Consider the following 21905-nt stretch of genomic DNA (forward strand, 5'->3'; position numbering starts at 1 on the left):
TTCCCCCACACTTTATGTTACTCTTATATGTGTTCCCCCACACTTTATGTTACTCTTATATGTGTTCCCCCACACTTTATGTTACTCTTATATGTGTTCCCCCACACTTTATGTTACTCTTATATGTGTTCCCCCACACTTTATGTTACTCTTATATGTGTTCCCCCACACTTTATGTTACTCTTATATGTGTTCCCCCACACTTTATGTTACTCTTATATGTGTTCCCCCACACTTTATGTTACTCTTATATGTGTTCCCCCACACTTTATGTTACTCTTATATGTGTTCCCCCACACTTTATGTTACTCTTATATGTGTTCCCCCACACTTTATGTTACTCTTATATGTGTTCCCCCACACTTTATGTTACTCTTATATGTGTTCCCCCACACTTTATGTTACTCTTATATGTGTTCCCCCACACTTTATGTTACTCTTATATGTGTTCCCCCACACTTTATGTTACTCTTATATGTGTTCCCCCACACTTTATGTTACTCTTATATGTGTTCCCCCACACTTTATGTTACTCTTATATGTGTTCCCCCACACTTTATGTTACTCTTATATGTGTTCCCCCACACTTTATGTTACTCTTATATGTGTTCCCCCACACTTTATGTTACTCTTATATGTGTTCCCCCACACTTTATGTTACTCTTATATGTGTTCCCCCACACTTTATGTTACTCTTATATGTGTTCCCCCACACTTTATGTTACTCTTATATGTGTTCCCCCACACTTTATGTTACTCTTATATGTGTTCCCCCACACTTTATGTTACTCTTATATGTGTTCCCCCACACTTTATGTTACTCTTATATGTGTTCCCCCACACTTTATGTTACTCTTATATGTGTTCCCCCACACTTTATGTTACTCTTATATGTGTTCCCCCACACTTTATGTTACTCTTATATGTGTTCCCCCACACTTTATGTTACTCTTATATGTGTTCCCCCACACTTTATGTTACTCTTATATGTGTTCCCCCACACTTTATGTTACTCTTATATGTGTTCCCCCACACTTTATGTTACTCTTATATGTGTTCCCCCACACTTTATGTTACTCTTATATGTGTTCCCCCACACTTTATGTTACTCTTATATGTGTTCCCCCACACTTTATGTTACTCTTATATGTGTTCCCCCACACTTTATGTTACTCTTATATGTGTTCCCCCACACTTTATGTTACTCTTATATGTGTTCCCCCACACTTTATGTTACTCTTATATGTGTTCCCCCACACTTTATGTTACTCTTATATGTGTTCCCCCACACTTTATGTTACTCTTATATGTGTTCCCCCACACTTTATGTTACTCTTATATGTGTTCCCCCACACTTTATGTTACTCTTATATGTGTTCCCCCACACTTTATGTTACTCTTATATGTGTTCCCCCACACTTTATGTTACTCTTATGTGTTCCCCCACACTTTATGTTACTCTTATATGTGTTCCCCCACACTTTATGTTACTCTTATATGTGTTCCCCCACACTTTATGTTACTCTTATATGTGTTCCCCCACACTTTATGTTACTCTTATATGTGTTCCCCCACACTTTATGTTACTCTTATATGTGTTCCCCCACACTTTATGTTACTCTTATATGTGTTCCCCCACACTTTATGTTACTCTTATATGTGTTCCCCCACACTTTATGTTACTCTTATATGTGTTCCCCCACACTTTATGTTACTCTTATATGTGTTCCCCCACACTTTATGTTACTCTTATATGTGTTCCCCCACACTTTATGTTACTCTTATATGTGTTCCCCCACACTTTATGTTACTCTTATATGTGTTCCCCCACACTTTATGTTACTCTTATATGTGTTCCCCCACACTTTATGTTACTCTTATATGTGTTCCCCCACACTTTATGTTACTCTTATATGTGTTCCCCCACACTTTATGTTACTCTTATATGTGTTCCCCCACACTTTATGTTACTCTTATATGTGTTCCCCCACACTTTATGTTACTCTTATATGTGTTCCCCCACACTTTATGTTACTCTTATATGTGTTCCCCCACACTTTATGTTACTCTTATATGTGTTCCCCCACACTTTATGTTACTCTTATATGTGTTCCCCCACACTTTATGTTACTCTTATATGTGTTCCCCCACACTTTATGTTACTCTTATATGTGTTCCCCCACACTTTATGTTACTCTTATATGTGTTCCCCCACACTTTATGTTACTCTTATATGTGTTCCCCCACACTTTATGTTACTCTTATATGTGTTCCCCCACACTTTATGTTACTCTTATATGTGTTCCCCCACACTTTATGTTACTCTTATATGTGTTCCCCCACACTTTATGTTACTCTTATATGTGTTCCCCCACACTTTATGTTACTCTTATATGTGTTCCCCCACACTTTATGTTACTCTTATATGTGTTCCCCCACACTTTATGTTACTCTTATATGTGTTCCCCCACACTTTATGTTACTCTTATATGTGTTCCCCCACACTTTATGTTACTCTTATATGTGTTCCCCCACACTTTATGTTACTCTTATATGTGTTCCCCCACACTTTATGTTACTCTTATATGTGTTCCCCCACACTTTATGTTACTCTTATATGTGTTCCCCCACACTTTATGTTACTCTTATATGTGTTCCCCCACACTTTATGTTACTCTTATATGTGTTCCCCCACACTTTATGTTACTCTTATATGTGTTCCCCCACACTTTATGTTACTCTTATATGTGTTCCCCCACACTTTATGTTACTCTTATATGTGTTCCCCCACACTTTATGTTACTCTTATATGTGTTCCCCCACACTTTATGTTACTCTTATATGTGTTCCCCCACACTTTATGTTACTCTTATATGTGTTCCCCCACACTTTATGTTACTCTTATATGTGTTCCCCCACACTTTATGTTACTCTTATATGTGTTCCCCCACACTTTATGTTACTCTTATATGTGTTCCCCCACACTTTATGTTACTCTTATATGTGTTCCCCCACACTTTATGTTACTCTTATATGTGTTCCCCCACACTTTATGTTACTCTTATATGTGTTCCCCCACACTTTATGTTACTCTTATATGTGTTCCCCCACACTTTATGTTACTCTTATATGTGTTCCCCCACACTTTATGTTACTCTTATATGTGTTCCCCCACACTTTATGTTACTCTTATATGTGTTCCCCCACACTTTATGTTACTCTTATATGTGTTCCCCCACACTTTATGTTACTCTTATATGTGTTCCCCCACACTTTATGTTACTCTTATATGTGTTCCCCCACACTTTATGTTACTCTTATATGTGTTCCCCCACACTTTATGTTACTCTTATATGTGTTCCCCCACACTTTATGTTACTCTTATATGTGTTCCCCCACACTTTATGTTACTCTTATATGTGTTCCCCCACACTTTATGTTACTCTTATATGTGTTCCCCCACACTTTATGTTACTCTTATATGTGTTCCCCCACACTTTATGTTACTCTTATATGTGTTCCCCCACACTTTATGTTACTCTTATATGTGTTCCCCCACACTTTATGTTACTCTTATATGTGTTCCCCCACACTTTATGTTACTCTTATATGTGTTCCCCCACACTTTATGTTACTCTTATATGTGTTCCCCCACACTTTATGTTACTCTTATATGTGTTCCCCCACACTTTATGTTACTCTTATATGTGTTCCCCCACACTTTATGTTACTCTTATATGTGTTCCCCCACACTTTATGTTACTCTTATATGTGTTCCCCCACACTTTATGTTACTCTTATATGTGTTCCCCCACACTTTATGTTACTCTTATATGTGTTCCCCCACACTTTATGTTACTCTTATATGTGTTCCCCCACACTTTATGTTACTCTTATATGTGTTCCCCCACACTTTATGTTACTCTTATATGTGTTCCCCCACACTTTATGTTACTCTTATATGTGTTCCCCCACACTTTATGTTACTCTTATATGTGTTCCCCCACACTTTATGTTACTCTTATATGTGTTCCCCCACACTTTATGTTACTCTTATATGTGTTCCCCCACACTTTATGTTACTCTTATATGTGTTCCCCCACACTTTATGTTACTCTTATATGTGTTCCCCCACACTTTATGTTACTCTTATATGTGTTCCCCCACACTTTATGTTACTCTTATATGTGTTCCCCCACACTTTATGTTACTCTTATATGTGTTCCCCCACACTTTATGTTACTCTTATATGTGTTCCCCCACACTTTATGTTACTCTTATATGTGTTCCCCCACACTTTATGTTACTCTTATATGTGTTCCCCCACACTTTATGTTACTCTTATATGTGTTCCCCCACACTTTATGTTACTCTTATATGTGTTCCCCCACACTTTATGTTACTCTTATATGTGTTCCCCCACACTTTATGTTACTCTTATATGTGTTCCCCCACACTTTATGTTACTCTTATATGTGTTCCCCCACACTTTATGTTACTCTTATATGTGTTCCCCCACACTTTATGTTACTCTTATATGTGTTCCCCCACACTTTATGTTACTCTTATATGTGTTCCCCCACACTTTATGTTACTCTTATATGTGTTCCCCCACACTTTATGTTACTCTTATATGTGTTCCCCCACACTTTATGTTACTCTTATATGTGTTCCCCCACACTTTATGTTACTCTTATATGTGTTCCCCCACACTTTATGTTACTCTTATATGTGTTCCCCCACACTTTATGTTACTCTTATATGTGTTCCCCCACACTTTATGTTACTCTTATATGTGTTCCCCCACACTTTATGTTACTCTTATATGTGTTCCCCCACACTTTATGTTACTCTTATATGTGTTCCCCCACACTTTATGTTACTCTTATATGTGTTCCCCCACACTTTATGTTACTCTTATATGTGTTCCCCCACACTTTATGTTACTCTTATATGTGTTCCCCCACACTTTATGTTACTCTTATATGTGTTCCCCCACACTTTATGTTACTCTTATATGTGTTCCCCCACACTTTATGTTACTCTTATATGTGTTCCCCCACACTTTATGTTACTCTTATATGTGTTCCCCCACACTTTATGTTACTCTTATATGTGTTCCCCCACACTTTATGTTACTCTTATATGTGTTCCCCCACACTTTATGTTACTCTTATATGTGTTCCCCCACACTTTATGTTACTCTTATATGTGTTCCCCCACACTTTATGTTACTCTTATATGTGTTCCCCCACACTTTATGTTACTCTTATATGTGTTCCCCCACACTTTATGTTACTCTTATATGTGTTCCCCCACACTTTATGTTACTCTTATATGTGTTCCCCCACACTTTATGTTACTCTTATATGTGTTCCCCCACACTTTATGTTACTCTTATATGTGTTCCCCCACACTTTATGTTACTCTTATATGTGTTCCCCCACACTTTATGTTACTCTTATATGTGTTCCCCCACACTTTATGTTACTCTTATATGTGTTCCCCCACACTTTATGTTACTCTTATATGTGTTCCCCCACACTTTATGTTACTCTTATATGTGTTCCCCCACACTTTATGTTACTCTTATATGTGTTCCCCCACACTTTATGTTACTCTTATATGTGTTCCCCCACACTTTATGTTACTCTTATATGTGTTCCCCCACACTTTATGTTACTCTTATATGTGTTCCCCCACACTTTATGTTACTCTTATATGTGTTCCCCCACACTTTATGTTACTCTTATATGTGTTCCCCCACACTTTATGTTACTCTTATATGTGTTCCCCCACACTTTATGTTACTCTTATATGTGTTCCCCCACACTTTATGTTACTCTTATATGTGTTCCCCCACACTTTATGTTACTCTTATATGTGTTCCCCCACACTTTATGTTACTCTTATATGTGTTCCCCCACACTTTATGTTACTCTTATATGTGTTCCCCCACACTTTATGTTACTCTTATATGTGTTCCCCCACACTTTATGTTACTCTTATATGTGTTCCCCCACACTTTATGTTACTCTTATATGTGTTCCCCCACACTTTATGTTACTCTTATATGTGTTCCCCCACACTTTATGTTACTCTTATATGTGTTCCCCCACACTTTATGTTACTCTTATATGTGTTCCCCCACACTTTATGTTACTCTTATATGTGTTCCCCCACACTTTATGTTACTCTTATATGTGTTCCCCCACACTTTATGTTACTCTTATATGTGTTCCCCCACACTTTATGTTACTCTTATATGTGTTCCCCCACACTTTATGTTACTCTTATATGTGTTCCCCCACACTTTATGTTACTCTTATATGTGTTCCCCCACACTTTATGTTACTCTTATATGTGTTCCCCCACACTTTATGTTACTCTTATATGTGTTCCCCCACACTTTATGTTACTCTTATATGTGTTCCCCCACACTTTATGTTACTCTTATATGTGTTCCCCCACACTTTATGTTACTCTTATATGTGTTCCCCCACACTTTATGTTACTCTTATATGTGTTCCCCCACACTTTATGTTACTCTTATATGTGTTCCCCCACACTTTATGTTACTCTTATATGTGTTCCCCCACACTTTATGTTACTCTTATATGTGTTCCCCCACACTTTATGTTACTCTTATATGTGTTCCCCCACACTTTATGTTACTCTTATATGTGTTCCCCCACACTTTATGTTACTCTTATATGTGTTCCCCCACACTTTATGTTACTCTTATATGTGTTCCCCCACACTTTATGTTACTCTTATATGTGTTCCCCCACACTTTATGTTACTCTTATATGTGTTCCCCCACACTTTATGTTACTCTTATATGTGTTCCCCCACACTTTATGTTACTCTTATATGTGTTCCCCCACACTTTATGTTACTCTTATATGTGTTCCCCCACACTTTATGTTACTCTTATATGTGTTCCCCCACACTTTATGTTACTCTTATATGTGTTCCCCCACACTTTATGTTACTCTTATATGTGTTCCCCCACACTTTATGTTACTCTTATATGTGTTCCCCCACACTTTATGTTACTCTTATATGTGTTCCCCCACACTTTATGTTACTCTTATATGTGTTCCCCCACACTTTATGTTACTCTTATATGTGTTCCCCCACACTTTATGTTACTCTTATATGTGTTCCCCCACACTTTATGTTACTCTTATATGTGTTCCCCCACACTTTATGTTACTCTTATATGTGTTCCCCCACACTTTATGTTACTCTTATATGTGTTCCCCCACACTTTATGTTACTCTTATATGTGTTCCCCCACACTTTATGTTACTCTTATATGTGTTCCCCCACACTTTATGTTACTCTTATATGTGTTCCCCCACACTTTATGTTACTCTTATATGTGTTCCCCCACACTTTATGTTACTCTTATATGTGTTCCCCCACACTTTATGTTACTCTTATATGTGTTCCCCCACACTTTATGTTACTCTTATATGTGTTCCCCCACACTTTATGTTACTCTTATATGTGTTCCCCCACACTTTATGTTACTCTTATATGTGTTCCCCCACACTTTATGTTACTCTTATATGTGTTCCCCCACACTTTATGTTACTCTTATATGTGTTCCCCCACACTTTATGTTACTCTTATATGTGTTCCCCCACACTTTATGTTACTCTTATATGTGTTCCCCCACACTTTATGTTACTCTTATATGTGTTCCCCCACACTTTATGTTACTCTTATATGTGTTCCCCCACACTTTATGTTACTCTTATATGTGTTCCCCCACACTTTATGTTACTCTTATATGTGTTCCCCCACACTTTATGTTACTCTTATATGTGTTCCCCCACACTTTATGTTACTCTTATATGTGTTCCCCCACACTTTATGTTACTCTTATATGTGTTCCCCCACACTTTATGTTACTCTTATATGTGTTCCCCCACACTTTATGTTACTCTTATATGTGTTCCCCCACACTTTATGTTACTCTTATATGTGTTCCCCCACACTTTATGTTACTCTTATATGTGTTCCCCCACACTTTATGTTACTCTTATATGTGTTCCCCCACACTTTATGTTACTCTTATATGTGTTCCCCCACACTTTATGTTACTCTTATATGTGTTCCCCCACACTTTATGTTACTCTTATAGTGTTCCCCCACACTTTATGTTACTCTTATATGTGTTCCCCCACACTTTATGTTACTCTTATATGTGTTCCCCCACACTTTATGTTACTCTTATATGTGTTCCCCCACACTTTATGTTACTCTTATATGTGTTCCCCCACACTTTATGTTACTCTTATATGTGTTCCCCCACACTTTATGTTACTCTTATATGTGTTCCCCCACACTTTATGTTACTCTTATATGTGTTCCCCCACACTTTATGTTACTCTTATATGTGTTCCCCCACACTTTATGTTACTCTTATATGTGTTCCCCCACACTTTATGTTACTCTTATATGTGTTCCCCCACACTTTATGTTACTCTTATATGTGTTCCCCCACACTTTATGTTACTCTTATATGTGTTCCCCCACACTTTATGTTACTCTTATATGTGTTCCCCCACACTTTATGTTACTCTTATATGTGTTCCCCCACACTTTATGTTACTCTTATATGTGTTCCCCCACACTTTATGTTACTCTTATATGTGTTCCCCCACACTTTATGTTACTCTTATATGTGTTCCCCCACACTTTATGTTACTCTTATATGTGTTCCCCCACACTTTATGTTACTCTTATATGTGTTCCCCCACACTTTATGTTACTCTTATATGTGTTCCCCCACACTTTATGTTACTCTTATATGTGTTCCCCCACACTTTATGTTACTCTTATATGTGTTCCCCCACACTTTATGTTACTCTTATATGTGTTCCCCCACACTTTATGTTACTCTTATATGTGTTCCCCCACACTTTATGTTACTCTTATATGTGTTCCCCCACACTTTATGTTACTCTTATATGTGTTCCCCCACACTTTATGTTACTCTTATATGTGTTCCCCCACACTTTATGTTACTCTTATATGTGTTCCCCCACACTTTATGTTACTCTTATATGTGTTCCCCCACACTTTATGTTACTCTTATATGTGTTCCCCCACACTTTATGTTACTCTTATATGTGTTCCCCCACACTTTATGTTACTCTTATATGTGTTCCCCCACACTTTATGTTACTCTTATATGTGTTCCCCCACACTTTATGTTACTCTTATATGTGTTCCCCCACACTTTATGTTACTCTTATATGTGTTCCCCCACACTTTATGTTACTCTTATATGTGTTCCCCCACACTTTATGTTACTCTTATATGTGTTCCCCCACACTTTATGTTACTCTTATATGTGTTCCCCCACACTTTATGTTACTCTTATATGTGTTCCCCCACACTTTATGTTACTCTTATATGTGTTCCCCCACACTTTATGTTACTCTTATATGTGTTCCCCCACACTTTATGTTACTCTTATATGTGTTCCCCCACACTTTATGTTACTCTTATATGTGTTCCCCCACACTTTATGTTACTCTTATATGTGTTCCCCCACACTTTATGTTACTCTTATATGTGTTCCCCCACACTTTATGTTACTCTTATATGTGTTCCCCCACACTTTATGTTACTCTTATATGTGTTCCCCCACACTTTATGTTACTCTTATATGTGTTCCCCCACACTTTATGTTACTCTTATATGTGTTCCCCCACACTTTATGTTACTCTTATATGTGTTCCCCCACACTTTATGTTACTCTTATATGTGTTCCCCCACACTTTATGTTACTCTTATATGTGTTCCCCCACACTTTATGTTACTCTTATATGTGTTCCCCCACACTTTATGTTACTCTTATATGTGTTCCCCCACACTTTATGTTACTCTTATATGTGTTCCCCCACACTTTATGTTACTCTTATATGTGTTCCCCCACACTTTATGTTACTCTTATATGTGTTCCCCCACACTTTATGTTACTCTTATATGTGTTCCCCCACACTTTATGTTACTCTTATATGTGTTCCCCCACACTTTATGTTACTCTTATATGTGTTCCCCCACACTTTATGTTACTCTTATATGTGTTCCCCCACACTTTATGTTACTCTTATATGTGTTCCCCCACACTTTATGTTACTCTTATATGTGTTCCCCCACACTTTATGTTACTCTTATATGTGTTCCCCCACACTTTATGTTACTCTTATATGTGTTCCCCCACACTTTATGTTACTCTTATATGTGTTCCCCCACACTTTATGTTACTCTTATATGTGTTCCCCCACACTTTATGTTACTCTTATATGTGTTCCCCCACACTTTATGTTACTCTTATATGTGTTCCCCCACACTTTATGTTACTCTTATATGTGTTCCCCCACACTTTATGTTACTCTTATATGTGTTCCCCCACACTTTATGTTACTCTTATATGTGTTCCCCCACACTTTATGTTACTCTTATATGTGTTCCCCCACACTTTATGTTACTCTTATATGTGTTCCCCCACACTTTATGTTACTCTTATGTGTTCCCCCACACTTTATGTTACTCTTATATGTGTTCCCCCACACTTTATGTTACTCTTATATGTGTTCCCCCACACTTTATGTTACTCTTATATGTGTTCCCCCACACTTTATGTTACTCTTATATGTGTTCCCCCACACTTTATGTTACTCTTATATGTGTTCCCCCACACTTTATGTTACTCTTATATGTGTTCCCCCACACTTTATGTTACTCTTATATGTGTTCCCCCACACTTTATGTTACTCTTATATGTGTTCCCCCACACTTTATGTTACTCTTATATGTGTTCCCCCACACTTTATGTTACTCTTATATGTGTTCCCCCACACTTTATGTTACTCTTATATGTGTTCCCCCACACTTTATGTTACTCTTATATGTGTTCCCCCACACTTTATGTTACTCTTATATGTGTTCCCCCACACTTTATGTTACTCTTATATGTGTTCCCCCACACTTTATGTTACTCTTATATGTGTTCCCCCACACTTTATGTTACTCTTATATGTGTTCCCCCACACTTTATGTTACTCTTATATGTGTTCCCCCACACTTTATGTTACTCTTATATGTGTTCCCCCACACTTTATGTTACTCTTATATGTGTTCCCCCACACTTTATGTTACTCTTATATGTGTTCCCCCACACTTTATGTTACTCTTATATGTGTTCCCCCACACTTTATGTTACTCTTATATGTGTTCCCCCACACTTTATGTTACTCTTATATGTGTTCCCCCACACTTTATGTTACTCTTATATGTGTTCCCCCACACTTTATGTTACTCTTATATGTGTTCCCCCACACTTTATGTTACTCTTATATGTGTTCCCCCACACTTTATGTTACTCTTATATGTGTTCCCCCACACTTTATATTACTCTTATATGTGTTCCCCCACACTTTATGTTACTCTTATATGTGTTCCCCCACACTTTATGTTACTCTTATATGTGTTCCCCCACACTTTATGTTACTCTTATATGTGTTCCCCCACACTTTATGTTACTCTTATATGTGTTCCCCCACACTTTATGTTACTCTTATATGTGTTCCCCCACACTTTATGTTACTCTTATATGTGTTCCCCCACACTTTATGTTACTCTTATATGTGTTCCCCCACACTTTATGTTACTCTTATATGTGTTCCCCCACACTTTATGTTACTCTTATATGTGTTCCCCCACACTTTATGTTACTCTTATATGTGTTCCCCCACACTTTATGTTACTCTTATATGTGTTCCCCCACACTTTATGTTACTCTTATATGTGTTCCCCCACACTTTATGTTACTCTTATATGTGTTCCCCCACACTTTATGTTACTCTTATATGTGTTCCCCCACACTTTATGTTACTCTTATATGTGTTCCCCCACACTTTATGTTACTCTTATATGTGTTCCCCCACACTTTATGTTACTCTTATATGTGTTCCCCCACACTTTATGTTACTCTTATATGTGTTCCCCCACACTTTATGTTACTCTTATATGTGTTCCCCCACACTTTATGTTACTCTTATATGTGTTCCCCCACACTTTATGTTACTCTTATATGTGTTCCCCCACACTTTATGTTACTCTTATATGTGTTCCCCCACACTTTATGTTACTCTTATATGTGTTCCCCCACACTTTATGTTACTCTTATATGTGTTCCCCCACACTTTATGTTACTCTTATATGTGTTCCCCCACACTTTATGTTACTCTTATATGTGTTCCCCCACACTTTATGTTACTCTTATATGTGTTCCCCCACACTTTATGTTACTCTTATATGTGTTCCCCCACACTTTATGTTACTCTTATATGTGTTCCCCCACACTTTATGTTACTCTTATATGTGTTCCCCCACACTTTATGTTACTCTTATATGTGTTCCCCCACACTTTATGTTACTCTTATATGTGTTCCCCCACACTTTATGTTACTCTTATATGTGTTCCCCCACACTTTATGTTACTCTTATATGTGTTCCCCCACACTTTATGTTACTCTTATATGTGTTCCCCCACACTTTATGTTACTCTTATATGTGTTCCCCCACACTTTATGTTACTCTTATATGTGTTCCCCCACACTTTATGTTACTCTTATATGTGTTCCCCCACACTTTATGTTACTCTTATATGTGTTCCCCCACACTTTATGTTACTCTTATATGTGTTCCCCCACACTTTATGTTACTCTTATATGTGTTCCCCCACACTTTATGTTACTCTTATATGTGTTCCCCCACACTTTATGTTACTCTTATATGTGTTCCCCCACACTTTATGTTACTCTTATATGTGTTCCCCCACACTTTATGTTACTCTTATATGTGTTCCCCCACACTTTATGTTACTCTTATATGTGTTCCCCCACACTTTATGTTACTCTTATATGTGTTCCCCCACACTTTATGTTACTCTTATATGTGTTCCCCCACACTTTATGTTACTCTTATATGTGTTCCCCCACACTTTATGTTACTCTTATATGTGTTCCCCCACACTTTATGTTACTCTTATATGTGTTCCCCCACACTTTATGTTACTCTTATATGTGTTCCCCCACACTTTATGTTACTCTTATATGTGTTCCCCCACACTTTATGTTACTCTTATATGTGTTCCCCCACACTTTATGTTACTCTTATATGTGTTCCCCCACACTTTATGTTACTCTTATATGTGTTCCCCCACACTTTATGTTACTCTTATATGTGTTCCCCCACACTTTATGTTACTCTTATATGTGTTCCCCCACACTTTATGTTACTCTTATATGTGTTCCCCCACACTTTATGTTACTCTTATATGTGTTCCCCCACACTTTATGTTACTCTTATATGTGTTCCCCCACACTTTATGTTACTCTTATATGTGTTCCCCCACACTTTATGTTACTCTTATATGTGTTCCCCCACACTTTATGTTACTCTTATATGTGTTCCCCCACACTTTATGTTACTCTTATATGTGTTCCCCCACACTTTATGTTACTCTTATATGTGTTCCCCCACACTTTATGTTACTCTTATATGTGTTCCCCCACACTTTATGTTACTCTTATATGTGTTCCCCCACACTTTATGTTACTCTTATATGTGTTCCCCCACACTTTATGTTACTCTTATATGTGTTCCCCCACACTTTATGTTACTCTTATATGTGTTCCCCCACACTTTATGTTACTCTTATATGTGTTCCCCCACACTTTATGTTACTCTTATATGTGTTCCCCCACACTTTATGTTACTCTTATATGTGTTCCCCCACACTTTATGTTACTCTTATATGTGTTCCCCCACACTTTATGTTACTCTTATATGTGTTCCCCCACACTTTATGTTACTCTTATATGTGTTCCCCCACACTTTATGTTACTCTTATATGTGTTCCCCCACACTTTATGTTACTCTTATATGTGTTCCCCCACACTTTATGTTACTCTTATATGTGTTCCCCCACACTTTATGTTACTCTTATATGTGTTCCCCCACACTTTATGTTACTCTTATATGTGTTCCCCCACACTTTATGTTACTCTTATATGTGTTCCCCCACACTTTATGTTACTCTTATATGTGTTCCCCCACACTTTATGTTACTCTTATATGTGTTCCCCCACACTTTATGTTACTCTTATATGTGTTCCCCCACACTTTATGTTACTCTTATATGTGTTCCCCCACACTTTATGTTACTCTTATATGTGTTCCCCCACACTTTATGTTACTCTTATATGTGTTCCCCCACACTTTATGTTACTCTTATATGTGTTCCCCCACACTTTATGTTACTCTTATATGTGTTCCCCCACACTTTATGTTACTCTTATATGTGTTCCCCCACACTTTATGTTACTCTTATATGTGTTCCCCCACACTTTATGTTACTCTTATATGTGTTCCCCCACACTTTATGTTACTCTTATATGTGTTCCCCCACACTTTATGTTACTCTTATATGTGTTCCCCCACACTTTATGTTACTCTTATATGTGTTCCCCCACACTTTATGTTACTCTTATATGTGTTCCCCCACACTTTATGTTACTCTTATATGTGTTCCCCCACACTTTATGTTACTCTTATATGTGTTCCCCCACACTTTATGTTACTCTTATATGTGTTCCCCCACACTTTATGTTACTCTTATATGTGTTCCCCCACACTTTATGTTACTCTTATATGTGTTCCCCCACACTTTATGTTACTCTTATATGTGTTCCCCCACACTTTATGTTACTCTTATATGTGTTCCCCCACACTTTATGTTACTCTTATATGTGTTCCCCCACACTTTATGTTACTCTTATATGTGTTCCCCCACACTTTATGTTACTCTTATATGTGTTCCCCCACACTTTATGTTACTCTTATATGTGTTCCCCCACACTTTATGTTACTCTTATATGTGTTCCCCCACACTTTATGTTACTCTTATGTGTTCCCCCACACTTTATGTTACTCTTATATGTGTTCCCCCACACTTTATGTTACTCTTATATGTGTTCCCCCACACTTTATGTTACTCTTATATGTGTTCCCCCACACTTTATGTTACTCTTATATGTGTTCCCCCACACTTTATGTTACTCTTATATGTGTTCCCCCACACTTTATGTTACTCTTATATGTGTTCCCCCACACTTTATGTTACTCTTATATGTGTTCCCCCACACTTTATGTTACTCTTATGTGTTTCCCCCACACTTTATGTTACTCTTATATGTGTTCCCCCACACTTTATGTTACTCTTATATGTGTTCCCCCACACTTTATGTTACTCTTATATTGTGTTCCCCCACACTTTATGTTACTCTTATATGTGTTCCCCCACACTTTATGTTACTCTTATGTGTTTCCCCCACACTTTATGTTACTCTTATATGTGTTCCCCCCACACTTTATGTTACTCTTATATGTGTTCCCCCACACTTTATATTACTCTTATATGTGTTCCCCCACACTTTATGTTACTCTTATATGTGTTCCCCCACACTTTATGTTACTCTTATATGTGTTCCCCCACACTTTATGTTACTCTTATATGTGTTTCCCCCACACTTTATGTTACTCTTATATGTGTTCCCCCACACTTTATGTTACTCTTATATGTGTTCCCCCACACTTTATGTTACTCTTATATGTGTTCCCCCACACTTTATGTTACTCTTATATGTGTTCCCCCACACTTTATGATTACTCTTATATGTGTTCCCCACACTTTATGTTACTCTTATATGTGTTCCCCCACACTTTATGTTACTCTTATATGTGTTCCCCCACACTTTATGTTACTCTTATATGTGTTCCCCCACACTTTTATGTTACTCTTATATGTGTTCCCCCACACTTTATGTTACTCTTATATGTGTTCCCCCACACTTTATGTTACTCTTATATGTGTTCCCCCACACTTTATGTTACTCTTATATGTGTTCCCCCACACTTTATGTTACTCTTATATGTGTTCCCCCCACACTTTATGTTACTCTTATATGTGTTCCCCCACACTTTATGTTACTCTTATATGTGTTCCCCCACACTTTATGTTACTCTTATATGTGTTCCCCCACACTTTATGTTACTCTTATATGTGTTTCCCCCACACTTTATGTTACTCTTATATGTGTTCCCCCACACTTTATGTTACTCTTATATGTGTTCCCCCACACTTTATGTTACTCTTATATGTGTTCCCCCACACTTTATGTTACTCTTATATGTGTTCCCCCACACTTTATAGTTACTCTTATATGTGTTCCCCCACACTTATGTTACTCTTATGTGTTCCCCCACACTTTATGTTACTCTTATATGTGTTCCCCCACACTTTATGTTACCTCTTATATGTGTTCCCCCACACTTTATGTTACTCTTATATGTGTTCCCCCACACTTTATGTTACTCTTATATGTGTTCCCCCACACTTTATGTTACTCTTATATGTGTTCCCCCACACTTTATGTTACTCTTATATGTGTTCCCCCACACTTTATGTTACTCTTATATGTGTTCCCCCACACTTTATGTTACTCTTATATGTGTTCCCCCACACTTTATGTTACTCTTATATGTGTTTCCCCCACACTTTATGTTACTCTTATATGTGTTCCCCCCACACTTTATGTTACTCTTATGTGTTCCCCCACACTTTATGTTACTCTTATATGTGTTCCCCCACACTTTATGTTACTCTTATATGTGTTCCCCCCACACTTTATGTTACTCTTATATGTGTTCCCCCCACACTTTATGTTACTCTTATATGTGTTCCCCCACACTTTATGTTACTCTTATATGTGTTCCCCCACACTTTATATTACTCTTATATGTGTTTCCCCCACACTTTATGTTACTCTTATATGTGTTCCCCCACACTTTATGTTACTCTTATATGTGTTCCCCCACACTTTATGTTACTCTTATATGTGTTCCCCCACACTTTTATGTTACTCTTATGTGTTCCCCCACACTTTATGTTACTCTTATATGTGTTCCCCCACACTTTATGTTACTCTTATATGTGTTCCCCCACACTTTATGTTACTCTTATATGTGTTCCCCCACACTTTATGTTACTCTTATATGTGTTCCCCCACACTTTATGTTACTCTTATATGTGTTCCCCCCACACTTTATGTTACTCTTATATGTGTTCCCCCACACTTTATGTTACTCTTATATGTGTTCCCCCACACTTTATGTTACTCTTATATGTGTTTCCCCCACACTTTATGTTACTCTTATGTGTTCCCCCACACTTTATGTTACTCTTATATGTGTTCCCCCACACTTTATGTTACTCTTATATGTGTTCCCCCACACTTTATATTACTCTTATATGTGTTCCCCCACACTTTATGTTACTCTTATATGTGTTCCCCCACACTTTATGTTACTCTTATGTGTTCCCCCACACTTTATGTTACTCTTATATGTGTTCCCCCACACTTTATGTTACTCTTATATGTGTTCCCCCCACACTTTATATTACTCTTATATGTGTTCCCCCACACTTTATATTACTCTTATATGTGTTCCCCCACACTTTATGTTACTCTTATATGTGTTCCCCCACACTTTATATTACTCTTATATGTGTTTCCCCACACTTTATGTTACTCTTATATGTGTTCCCCCCACACTTTATGTTACTCTTATATGTGTTCCCCCACACTTTATGTTACTCTTATATGTGTTCCCCCACACTTTATGTTACTCTTATATGTGTTCCCCCACACTTTATATTACTCTTATATGTGTTCCCCCACACTTTATGTTACTCTTATATGTGTTCCCCCACACTTTATGTTACTCTTATATGTGTTCCCCACACTTTATGTTACTCTTATATGTGTTCCCCCACATTTTATGTTACTCTTATGTGTTCCCCCACACTTTATGTTACTCTTATATGTGTTCCCCCACACTTTATGTTACTCTTATATGTGTTCCCCCACACTTTATGTTACTCTTATATGTGTTCCCCCACACTTTATGTTACTCTTATATGTGTTCCCCCACACTTTATGTTACTCTTATATGTGTTCCCCCACACTTTATGTTACTCTTATATGTGTTCCCCCACACTTTATGTTACTCTTATATGTGTTCCCCCACACTTCCACACAGCAGCTGATATATGGCAATATAAGTGCACAATACAATATACGCATTGCCCTATAATCTAACACATATTTTACCTTATTTAATATAAAAATACTCTTAGACATCTTTTTCCGTACATGTGCAATATGAGCTTTCCATGTCAGATCGTCATCCAGTATCACTCCTAAAAATCTAAGTTCAGAAAGCCTTTCAATATCAATTCCATCTATTGACAGTTTGATCGTTTCCTCACTTTTCCTCTTACAAAAAAATCATGAACTTTGTTTTTTCTACATTTAATGATCATTTATTGACATCAAACCATCTCTTAAGTTTAATCATTTCCTGTTCAATAATGTTTGATAATGCTTTTAAGTCATTTCCCGAACTATAAAAGTTGGTGTCGTCCGCAAATAATACAAATTTCAATAACTTTGATACCTCACATATATCATTAATATATAAAATAAACCATTTTGGTCCCAAAACTGAACCTTGTGGAATTCCACATTCAATCCTCATTTGTTCAGATGTATTACCCATAAAATCCACAAACTCTTGTCTATTATCTAAATAACTTCTTAGCCAGTCTAAAACTACTCCTCTCACACCAAATGAATGCAACTTGGACAATAATCTAGAATGATCTATAGTATCAAATGCTTTTTTAAGATGGATAAACAGCCCTATAGTGTATTTCTGTTGCTATATCCTCCATTATATTCATTACAGCTGAAGCAGTGGATCTATTGGTCCGGAATCCATACTGGGCTCTCACTCAACAGCATCTTCTTTTCAATAAAACTCTCTCATTTTTTTACAAATATTTTTTCAATTATTTTAGAAAATTGTGACAGTAGTGACACTGGTCTGTAATTAGTGAATCTATGTCTATCTCCCGTTTTAAAGAGTGGAATTACCTTTTGCTACCTTCATTTTATTTGGAAAGGTCCCTGTTTGAAAAGAAAGATTAAAAAACATAACAAAGAGGTTTGATGATACAGTCAATAGTCTTTTTTACAATTATCATGTCTATACCATCACTGTCTGTTGATGTCTTATTTTTTCACTTTTGTTACCACCGATACAATTTCATTTTCACTAACATCTCCTAGAAGCATGGACTGTAAGCACTTTGCTTCCACTCTGTATATCTTTATGTTCTCCAATACTCTCTGACAATTTGGGTCCAACATTCACAAAAAAAAGAGTTGAATCCGGTTGCCACTTCATTCATATTTGTTATCATCTTATTATCCTCATTGATAAAATGGCTTGGTGGGTTTGTAGGCCCAGATGTTTTTCCTATTACCTTGTTCAGAATATTCCAAGTTCCTTTGATATTGTTTTTATTTTTTCTAGTAAATTATTATAATATTCTCTTTTTGCTTGTCTCATTATTGTTATCAATTTGTTTTTGTAAACCTTATATTTCGTTTCAGCATCCTTTGTTCTTACTTTTATGAAATCTCTATAAAGTTTTGTTTTTCTTTTTACAAGCATTCTGTAGTCCCTTTATAATCCAAGGCTTTTTATTGTAGCTGTCTCTTTGTTTCCATACATTCGGGACAATGCTTTTTCATACAATGATAAATATATATTAAGAAAAGCCTCATATGCATCATTTGCCTCTCCCACATACACCTCATTCCAGTCTGTTTCAAATAAGTCCTTCCTAAACCTATTTATTGCCTCTTCAGTTCTTTTCCTTACATACCTATGGGTTTTTTCCTCCCTCTTTCTATCAATTGGACAGCCATAAGTAAGAAACACAGGTAAGTGGTCACTTATATCATTGATTACTAGTCCACTTTTTATATTATTTTCTATGTCATTTATAAAGAGGTGATCAATTAACGTTGCACAATTTGTGGTTATTCTACTGGGTTTGGTGATCAATGGATAAAGCCCTCTACTATATACCACATCCAAGAAGTCTCTTGTTGATTTATTTCTGGGTGAGCTTAGCAGGTCTATGTTATAGTCGCCACACATGACCAATGTTTTCTTTTCATTTACCTTACACAATAATTCTTCCAAACTATCATTAATGCTTCTACTTTAGACCCAGGTGTCCTATATAAACACGTAACAATAACATTTCTCTTCTTTTTTATTTCTACCTCCACAGTTACACATTCCTATAAATCATGGATTACCACTGTCATACATTCAACAGGTCTACATTTCAAGTCACAGTCAACAAACCTCCTCCCTTCTTGTTTCTTCTACTACAGTGATACAACTCATACCCGTCAATGGAGAAATCCATACCTCTGTCTTTATCGATCCATGTTTCAGAAAGTGCTATTATTTTGAATTTGCCATTTAGAGTCTTCAAGTATTTGTCAATCTTTGAGAAATGTGCATAAAAGCTTCTACAGTTGAAATGTATTAAAGAAAATGTATTATCTAAACTAACATTGTCATTGAATTGTTCCTCGGTGTAGTAGTCACAAGTAGCATTGATTGAGTTGAACAGATGCTTTTCTGGGTCAACATCATTTTCAAAGTCATACAGTTTATAGTCCATGTATTCAGCTCTTGAAAACGTTTGATTCTCAGTTGTCTCACCTTCTTGCTGCGTAGCCTTCCCCGTCTCCAGCCATGAATGAGCCGTGTCAGTCATAAGTCTAGCAGGTCTCATCTATATTGATCCAAGGCGCGGAGCTCTCGGATCATGACAACTTTGGCTTCTTCGTATGATCCATTTAGCCGAATCATGATTTTGCAGTTCCGTGTCCATGTTGCTTGCATCTTGTTTTCTTTTCTGAGGATGCGTGCTTGTCTTGCAATGTCGGCGTTCTTTTTTGTAAGATGTTCATTGATGTAAACCCCAGTTCCCTTCAGCTTCCTTCCCTGCCGTAGTAACTCCGTCTTGTGTTCTCCATTTACAAACCGGATCACAATGGCTGGGTTGGTTCTGCTGTCCTTCCTGGGGATAGTATGGCACGCCGAAATGCTGCCACTTTGAAGAGTCATGTTCTTACTGGAAAAAAAGTTAATTACTTGCCGTTCAAGTGTCACAAGTTCGTCTGCCGGGGCTTCGGCGTCCTTGTCAGCGTCCTTGCTGCGAGTCCCGGCCACTCTTGCATATGTGCGATGTTTGGTTTCTAGTCCGCTTATAATCAAATCTTCCATTCTGGTGTACTGTTCAATTTCGTCAATTCTTGCTTCTAAGTCGACAATTTTCTTGTCTTTTTCCTTGATGATGTTTTTCAGCATTTTGATTTCGGTCAACAGCTCTGTGAGTGTGTCTTGCTGTTTGGCCACTGTCCTTACATCCTCCGACAGGGAGTTAAGCCATTTCCTGATCTCCTCCATTTCTTCCTCGAGTTTCTTGTGTTTCGCACTCATTTTCTTGATTCACTTGGTTTTCTTCTTAGTTTCAGTTCAGTTTCTTTACTTGCTTAAAGGCCTACTGAAAGCCACTACTACCGACCACGCAGTCTGATAGTTTATATATCAATGATGAAATCTTAACATTATAACACATGCCAATACGGCCGGGTTAACTTATAAAGTGACATTTTAAATTTGCCGCTAAACTTCCGGTTCGAAACGCCTCTGAGGATGACGTATGCGCGTGACGTAGACCGGCGAACACGGGTATGCCTTCCACATTGAAGCCAATACGAAAAAGCTCTGTTTTCATTTCATAATTCCACAGTATTCTGGACATCTGTGTTCGTGAATCTGTTGCAATCATGTTCATTGCATTATGGAGAAGGAAGCTG

The 21905-nt window shown here is 37.3% G+C and overlaps 1 protein-coding gene across 1 annotated transcript in view; it reads right to left on the reverse strand.

The window, feature by feature from the left end:
- The window catches only part of stard9 (StAR-related lipid transfer (START) domain containing 9), a 111500-nt gene extending 89975 nt beyond the window's left edge, over nucleotides 1-21525 (reverse strand). Inside the window, exon 1 of the mRNA XM_062043309.1 lies at nucleotides 21178-21525. Within this exon, the coding sequence (XP_061899293.1) occupies nucleotides 21178-21525 (348 nt within the window). The remainder of the gene's footprint in view (nucleotides 1-21177) is intronic.
- Between the last annotated feature and the right edge of the window lie 380 nt (nucleotides 21526-21905).

The sequence above is a fragment of the Entelurus aequoreus genome, linkage group LG03 (genome assembly GCF_033978785.1).
Source record: "Entelurus aequoreus isolate RoL-2023_Sb linkage group LG03, RoL_Eaeq_v1.1, whole genome shotgun sequence".
Taxonomy (NCBI): Eukaryota; Metazoa; Chordata; class Actinopteri; order Syngnathiformes; family Syngnathidae; genus Entelurus; species Entelurus aequoreus.